The sequence below is a fragment of the Pipra filicauda genome, unplaced genomic scaffold (genome assembly GCF_003945595.2).
Source record: "Pipra filicauda isolate LSUMZ 115617 unplaced genomic scaffold, ASM394559v2 scaffold1636_size7380_pilon, whole genome shotgun sequence".
In the NCBI taxonomy this organism is placed as follows: domain Eukaryota; kingdom Metazoa; phylum Chordata; class Aves; order Passeriformes; family Pipridae; genus Pipra; species Pipra filicauda.
In genome coordinates this window covers 1-7,370 of record NW_024104136.1, presented here as the reverse complement: position 1 = coordinate 7,370, position 7,370 = coordinate 1, and the positions used below count along the sequence as shown (strand labels likewise).

Here is a 7,370-nt window from a genome sequence, read left to right as displayed (position 1 = left end):
CCCCTTCCCCCCCCCAGGCAGGTGATGGAGGAGCCCGAGCGCCGCGGGGGGGTCACAGGTGGGTAACAGTGACACCCCCCCCCCAAAATTTGGAGGACCCCCTCACTCATTAACACCCCCCCCTCTTTCTGCCCCCCCAGGACCCCCCGGAGCGCCCCCCCCGCCCCCCGGCCCCCCCCCACCCCCGGGACCGCCCCCACCGCCCGGGCCGCCGCCCCCCTCAGCCCCGGGGGGGGTCCCCCCGGCCCCCCCATTGCCGGGGGGGGGCTCGGGGGGGCCCGGGGGGGGCCCCGGGGGGGTCTCTGGATTCGCCGCCGCCATCGCGGGGGCAAAACTGCGGAGGGTGGGGAAGGTGAGTGGGGGGGAGGGAGGGGGGCAATTTGGGGGGGGGGAATAAATGGGGGGGGAATAAATGGGGCAGTAATTGAGGGGTTAATAAATGGGGGGGCAACAAATGGAGGGGGGCGAGAATCGGGGAGCAACACTTGGGGGGGCACAAGGGGGGGTAACAAGTGGGAGGGGGCACAATTAGGGGGCAATAAATGTCGGGGGGCACAATTGGGGGGGGCAATAAATTGGGGGGAGAAAGAAATGGGAGGGGGGGTTGTTTCTGCTTCACCCCGTTTGCCCCCGCAGGACGAAACCCCCCCCAGCGGGGGGGCCCCCCCTGCCCCCCCCAAGGGCGAGGGTCCCCCCCGGGTGGGGGGGACCGGGGGGGGGCTGATGGAGGAGATGAGCGCCATGTTGGCCCGGCGGTGAGGAGGGGGCTCGGGAGATCGGGTTGGGGGGGGGCACAATTTGGACGGGGGGGCCCCCACTCTGACCCCTCCCTTTATCCCCCCCCCCCCAGGAGAAAAGCCACGGAGCAGGTGGAGAAACCCCCCAAAAGGGACGATGACGTCATCAATGTCAGTACCACCCCCTCGAGCGATTTTGGGGGGGTGTCACCCCAAACCTACCCCCCCCTCCGCCCCAGACCCCCCCAAAACCCCCTTTGTGCCCCCCCAGGACGAGGCGGAGCCGGGCACGAAGAGCGCGCCCGCGGGTGAGCGCGCGGACCACAACTCCCAGCGTGCACCGCGGCGCTGGGGCGCGGCAGGGCAGGGTGCGGGCTCGCGGGGCATCATGGGAGTCGTAGTCCTGGAGCCGGGGAAATTCGGGGGGGGCTTTAGGGGAATGGGGGAGTTTGGGAGGGTTTCTGTGGGGAACGAGGCTGGTCTCGGGTCTCTTTAGGGTTTGGGGGGCCCTGAGAGGAAAGGGGGGAGTTTGGGGGGGAGCTGTTTAGGGGAATGGGGGGGTTTGGGGGGAATTCTTCAGGATAATAAGAGGGGGTTTTGGGGGGTTCTTTACAGGAACGGGAGGTTCGGGGGGCACGAGAGGGTTTTAGGGGGGTTTTATAGGGGAAAAGGGGAGGTTCGGGGGGCTCTTTATGGTCCACCCCCCCTCACCGCCCCCTCTCCCCCGCAGAGCCCGTTCGGAGGCTGTGGGAGAAGTCGAGCTCCACCCTCCCCAGGTGGGTTTTGGGGGCCCTGGGGGGGTCCCGGAGGGGTCCTGGGGGGGGGTCCTCAATTTATTGGTTTCCCCCCCCCAGGATGAAATCGGCCGTTCCTGCCCCTCCCCCCTCCGAGCACCACAGTGAGCCCGACCTGGAGAGACTCAAACTGGTACCAGTTTGGGGGGTTTGGGGGGTTTTGGGGGGGGGGGTTATGGGGTGTGGACCCCCCCTCAAATCTCAAATTCCCCCCCCCCTTTCCAGGAGCTGCTGGAGGAGATTCGGAGGGAGCTGCAGAAGATGAAGGAGGAGATCATTGAAGGTGGGAGGGGGCCCTGGGGGGGTCCTGGGGGGGGGCAGGGGGGGCCACGAAGGGTCTGGGGGGGCTCCCGGGGGAAGCTCAAGGGAAAAGGGGGGGCCATGGGGGGTAAGGGGGGGCCATGGGAGGCTCAGGGGAAAGGGAGGGGCCACAGGGGGGCTGGGGGGGTTCCAAACTGCCCCCCCAACACTGTGCCCCCCCTCCCCCCCCAGCGTTCGTGGCGGAGCTGCGGAAGCGAAACACGCCCTGACCCCCCCCACACCCCCCCGTGAGCCTGGATTTTGGGGAGGGCCCCCCCCCCCGAGCCCCTCCCCGTCACCATTTCACCCCCTCACCGCCCTGGGGGGGCTCCGGGCCGGACCCCCCAGGCTGTGCCTTACCAAGGGGGGAGGGGCGGGGCAGCCCCTCCCCCCCACACTGTGCCCCCCCCATCCCGACCCGAGACCCTCTTTTTTTTTAAACACTTGAAGGGAGGGGGGGGGAGCCCCTCCTTTCCCCCCCTCCCCCTGCCCGGGGTCTTTTTTAAGCCACTTTTTGGGGTTTTCACCTTTATTTTTGGTTATTTTGGGGGGGTTTGGGGGTCCCGTCCCACCCCCCCCACACGCACCAATAAACGGTTTTCTACAGGCCCCTCGTGGTTTTGGGGGGTCCCTGGAAGGGGGGACAGGCGGGGGCTGAGGGGGGTCACTTGGGGGGCCCCGCCCGCGGCCACACCCTGCTCCAGACCCCGCCCCCAAGGGGTAGCCCCGCCCAGCTCTCCCTTAAGCCCCGCCCCTTCACCACACCCAAACACATCACGAGGGCACTTTATTGTCAGGGGGTGTGGCCTGACCCGACGGGGGCGTGGCTCGTGGCCGCGGGGGCGTGGCTCGTCACCACAGGGGCGTGGCCATCGCCTGGCGCCCCATTCCCAGCACCAGTCTGGGGGCGTCCGGCCCCTCCCTGGGCGTGTCCGGCCCCTCCCTGGGTGTGTCCCTCCCCCTTCTGGGGGTGTCCCTCCCCCTTCTGGGGGTGTCCCTGCCCCTGGGGGGGCCGCCCCTGCCCCCCGTGTCCCCTGAGCTCGTGCAGGTCCCTCCGGAGCCCCTCGATGTCCCGGCGCAGGTCGCTCAGGGTCTGCTCCAGGTGCTCCTCGCGCCGCCGGCTCTGCCCCGCCTGCCGCAGGTACTCGAGGTAGAGGCAGAGCCCCCCGACCCCGAAGACCAGCGCCTCCCCCAGCAGCTCTGCCCCCAGCTCGGCCGCCGCCTCCTCGTTCAGGGGCTTCACCGCCGCCCCCCGGAACCCCAGCAGCCGCATCTTGGTCCTCATCTCCACCCAGTGGTACACTGAGGGGGGGCGGGGGGTTAGAGACCCCCCCAGGTACACCCAGAGACACATCGACCCCCCCAGAGACCCCCCCAGGTACACCCAGAGACCCCCCAAACCCACCCAGAGACACATCGACCCCCCCAGAGACCCCCCCAGGTACACCCAGAGACACATCGACCTCCCAGAGACCCCCCAAACCCACCCAGAGACACATCGACCTCCCAGAGACCCCCCAAACCCACCCAGAGACACATCAACCCCACCAGAGACCCCCCAAACCCACCCAGAGACACATCGACCCCCCAGAGACCCCCCAAACCCACCCACAGAGCCCCCAAACCCGCCCATACCCCCCCAAACCGTGTCCCCCCCCCGTGTCCCTGGGTGTCCCCATGTCCCCCCATGTCCCCCCATGTCCCCCGTGACCCTCCCGTGCCCCCGGGTGTCCCCATGTCCCCCCATGTCCCCCCATGTCCCCCCATGTCCCCCCATGACCCCCCCATGTCACTCACGCTGGGCGGGGGGCAGGCAGATGTAGGCCCTGAAGGAGGGGCCGGGGCGGGGTCCCCCCGTGACCCCATGTCCCCCATGTCCCTTCATGTCCCCCATGTCCCCCCATGACCCCCCATGACCCCCCCGTGTCACTCACGCTGGGCGGGGGGCAGGCAGATGTAGGCCCTGAAGGAGGGGCCGGGGCGGGGTCCCCCCGTGACCCCGTGACCCCCCCGTGTCCCCGGGTGTCCCCATGTCCCTCCATGTCCCCCCATGTCCCCCCATGCCCCCCATGACCCCCCCATGACCCCCCCGTGTCACTCACGCTGGGCGGGGGACAGGCAGATGTAGGCCCTGAAGGAGGGGCCGGGGCGGGGTCCCCCCGTGTCCCCATGACCCCCCATGTCCCTCCATGTCCCCCATGTCCCCCCGTGCCCCCCGTGCCCCCCGTGTCACTCACGCTGGGCGGGGGGCAGGCAGATGTAGGCCCTGAAGGAGGGGCCGGGGCGGGGTCCCCCCGTGTCCCCGTGACCCCCCCGTGTCCCCGGGTGTCCCCCATGCCCCCCATGTCCCCCCGTGTCACTCACGCTGGGCGGGGGGCAGGCAGATGTAGGCCCTGAAGGAGGGGCCGGGGCGGGGTCCCCCCGTGTCCCCATGACCCCCCATGTCCCTCCATGTCCCCCATGTCCCCCCGTGTCCCCCGTGCCCCCCGTGTCACTCACGCTGGGCGGGGGGCAGGCAGATGTAGGCCCTGAAGAAGGGGCTCGCGCGCGCCCCCGCCTTGATGCGCGCCGCCAGGGGGCGGCTGAGCTGGCGCGCGCCCAGCGTCAGCAGCTTGGCCAGCGGGAACGCGCCCGCCACCATAGTGGGCGCGCGGGGATGACGTCACGGGGCGGATGGGGGGGCGCGCGGGGATGACGTCACGCGCGCGTCGCGGGGGAAGGCGGTCGGCCCCGCCCACCCGGACGTGCCCCCGGAGGGGAGGGAGGTGTGGCGCCCCCTGGCGGGACACGCCTCCTTTGTAATGATGAGGACACGCCCACGCTTGCGGGAGGCCACGCCTTCTTTGTGGGAGACCACGCCCCCTCGTGGGGGTCCCAGTGATGAGGGGGAATGGGGGGGATTGGGGGGCACTGGGGGGCACTGGGGGGTACTGGGGGGCACTGGGGGGCACTGGGGGGTACTGGGGGGCACTGGGGGACATTGGGGGGTACTGGGGGCACTGGGGGGCACTGGGGGCACTGGGGGGCACTGGGGGACATTGGGAGGCACTGGGGTATACAATTGTGTTGTACTGGGCGCATCCTGTGGTTGGTTACTGTGACGCTGGGTGCACTTGGGGACATTGGGAGGCACTGGGGGGCACTGGGGGACATTGGGGGCACTGGGGGGCACTGGGGGACATTGGGGGCACTGGGGGGCACTGGGGGGACTGGGACTCACGGGGGGGACACTGGGAACCTACAGCGGACATGGGGGACAGTGGGGGGCAATGGGGGACACTGGGACACACCTGGGACACACCTGGGGGACACCGGGACCCCCGAGGGTGACTCTGGGACCCTCGTGGGTGCCCCCGGGACCCTCGGGGTCCCCTCCCCTCCCTCCTCCCGCCCGCCCCGTGCCGTGGGTTGGGCTCCACGCGACCCGCGGGTCACGTTGCTCCTCCCGAGCCCCCCCACGCGCGCCCCGAGCCCCCCCCCGAGCCCCCCCCGCCCCCCGTGGGCGGCGCCGCCGCAGCCGCTGCCGGAGCCACGCGCGGAGCCGGTACCGGGGGGCGCGGGGGGGTCCCGGGGGAGGGAACGCGCGTGGGGGGCCCCGGGACACGGGGGGGGGACGGGGGACACGGGGGGGACACGGGACACGAGGGGGGTGCCGGGGGGGATCGCGGGGAGGGTCCCGGGGGGGTCGGGGGGACACGCGTGGGGGGGACCCGGGACACGAGGGGGGACAAGGGACATCGGGGGGGGGACAAGGGACACCGGGGGGGTCGCCGGGGGGGGGGTCGTGGGAGCATCGGGAGGACACGAGGGCACTTTGGGGGGGCAGCAGGGGACACACGTGGTGGGAGGGAGGGGGGAAAAGCAACCCGGGTGGGGGGGACAAGGGACGTCGAGGGGGGAGGTGACTGCTGGAAACCCCCCCAAGGGGCGCCCACGCGTGTCCGCGTGCCTGCGAGGGGTCCCCGTGCCCCCCCCCTCCCCGTGGGGGCTCCACGGCAACGGGCGCGTCAAGGGGGGGCGGCGCCGGGAGCGGGAGCGGGGGGGGCGCCGGCACAACCCCCCCAAACCCGGCACCCCTCCCCAGGACCCCCCCGGGACCCCCCAGGAGCCGCCATGGGCCGCCCCCCCCTGCTCAGCCGCGTCCTGCGTGGGACAGAGGTGAGACCCCCCACCGGACCCCCCAAAATCATCCGGGAGCCCCCCACCCCCCGGAACCCCCCAACATCACCCCGGCGGTGCCCCCGCCCTCGAGACCCCCCCCGGGACCCCCCAACACCGCCTCGAGGGACCCTCCAGCCCCAGAACCCCCCGAAACCACCCGGGGGGTCCTCCTGCTCCCGGGACCCCTGAGGACCCCCAAATATCACCCCGGGGGTCCCCCGGGGGTCCCCCCAATGTCACCTGCCCCCCGAGACCTCCCAGGACCCCCAAACATCACCCCGGGGGTCCCCCCACTCCCTGGGAACCCCCACAGGCCCCCCCCAACGTCACCTGCCCCCCGAGACCTTCCAGGACCCCCCACATCACCCCGGGGGTCCTCTCCCACCCTGGGACCCCCCCCAGGACCCCCAAACATCCCCTCCCTGTGCCCCCTGCCCACTCTATTCCCCTCTGTCCCCTCCCTGTTCCCCTGTCCCCTCTGTCCCTCTGTCCCTCTGTCCCCTCCCTGTCCCTCTGTCCCTCTGTCCCCCCCCCTGTCCCTCTGTCCCCTCCCTGTCCCCCTCCCTCCCTGTACCTCGCTCCCCCCACCTGTCCCTCTGTCCCCTCCTGTCCCTCTGTCCCCTCCCTGTCCCTCTGTCCCTCTATCCCTCTGTCCCTCTGTCCCCTGTCCCTCTGTCCCCTCCCTGTCCCTCTGTCCCCTCCTGTCCCTCTGTCCCCCCCGGTGTCCCCAGGACCGCTCGGCCCAGGCCACCCTCCTGGCGTGGCACCAGTACCGCCTCACCTGCGAGCAGCACCTGCGCCTGGCCCCGCCCTCCCCAGGTGAGCCGGGACCCCCCCGGGGTTCCCCCCATCCGGGGACACCCCTGACCCCCCCGCGCCCCCCCAGGGCCCGTCTGCAACCGCAGCTTCGACCTGTACGCGTGCTGGGGGGACGGGACCCCCAACAGCACCGTCACCGTGCCCTGCCCCTCCTACCTGCCCTGGCACCACCGAGGTAACGGGGGGGGCAAGGGGGGGCCGGGGGGTCCCCCCGCGGGTCGGAGCGTGACGGCGGCCACACAGTGCAGGGGGGGGTGGTCGTGCGGCGCTGCGGCCCCGACGGGCGCTGGGAGACGGACGAGAGCGGCAGGACCTGGCAGGACAATTCCCAGTGCGAGGACACGGCCCCGGGACAGCCCCTGCAGGTGGGGAGGGGGGTCTGGGGGGCACGGGGGGGGAGAGAGGGGAGGGGGGACACGGGGGGGGAGAGACGGGAGAGGAGGGGAGGGGAGAGAGGGGGGAGAGGGAAGGGAGAGGGGGGAGAGGGAGGGGGAAGAGAGGAGGGAAAAGGGGGGAGAGGGGGGGAAAAGGGGAAAAATTGGGGGGAAAGAGGGGGGAG

At 71.7% G+C, this 7,370-nt stretch overlaps 3 protein-coding genes across 3 annotated transcripts; 2 read left to right on the top strand and 1 right to left on the bottom strand.

Moving 5' to 3' along the window:
• Positions 1-221: 221 nt before the first annotated feature.
• LOC120322871 (vasodilator-stimulated phosphoprotein-like) lies at positions 222-2,440 on the top strand. Its single transcript, XM_039379291.1, has 8 exons — positions 222-352; positions 637-755; positions 851-908; positions 1,009-1,045; positions 1,468-1,513; positions 1,592-1,664; positions 1,757-1,814; positions 2,024-2,440. Exons 2-8 carry the CDS (start codon positions 724-726, stop codon positions 2,059-2,061), a joined length of 342 nt encoding a protein of 113 aa, XP_039235225.1. The 5' UTR covers positions 222-352; positions 637-723; the 3' UTR covers positions 2,062-2,440.
• A 161-nt stretch (positions 2,441-2,601) lies between these two features.
• On the bottom strand, positions 2,602-4,481 carry OPA3 (outer mitochondrial membrane lipid metabolism regulator OPA3). The gene is made up of 2 exons (XM_039379290.1): positions 4,331-4,481; positions 2,602-3,133 (listed from the first exon to the last, which is right to left on the bottom strand). The coding sequence occupies exons 1-2, from the start codon at positions 4,470-4,472 to the stop codon at positions 2,625-2,627; spliced, it is 651 nt and encodes a 216-aa protein (XP_039235224.1). The 5' UTR covers positions 4,473-4,481; the 3' UTR covers positions 2,602-2,624.
• Positions 4,482-5,180: 699 nt separating this feature from the next.
• LOC120322869 (glucagon receptor-like) lies at positions 5,181-7,176 on the top strand (the record flags this gene model as incomplete). Its single annotated transcript, XM_039379289.1, has 5 exons — positions 5,181-5,375; positions 5,916-5,989; positions 6,724-6,811; positions 6,879-6,986; positions 7,055-7,176. Coding segments are annotated over exons 2-5 (363 nt in total), but the record flags the coding sequence as incomplete, so codon positions are not given.
• Between the last annotated feature and the right edge of the window lie 194 nt (positions 7,177-7,370).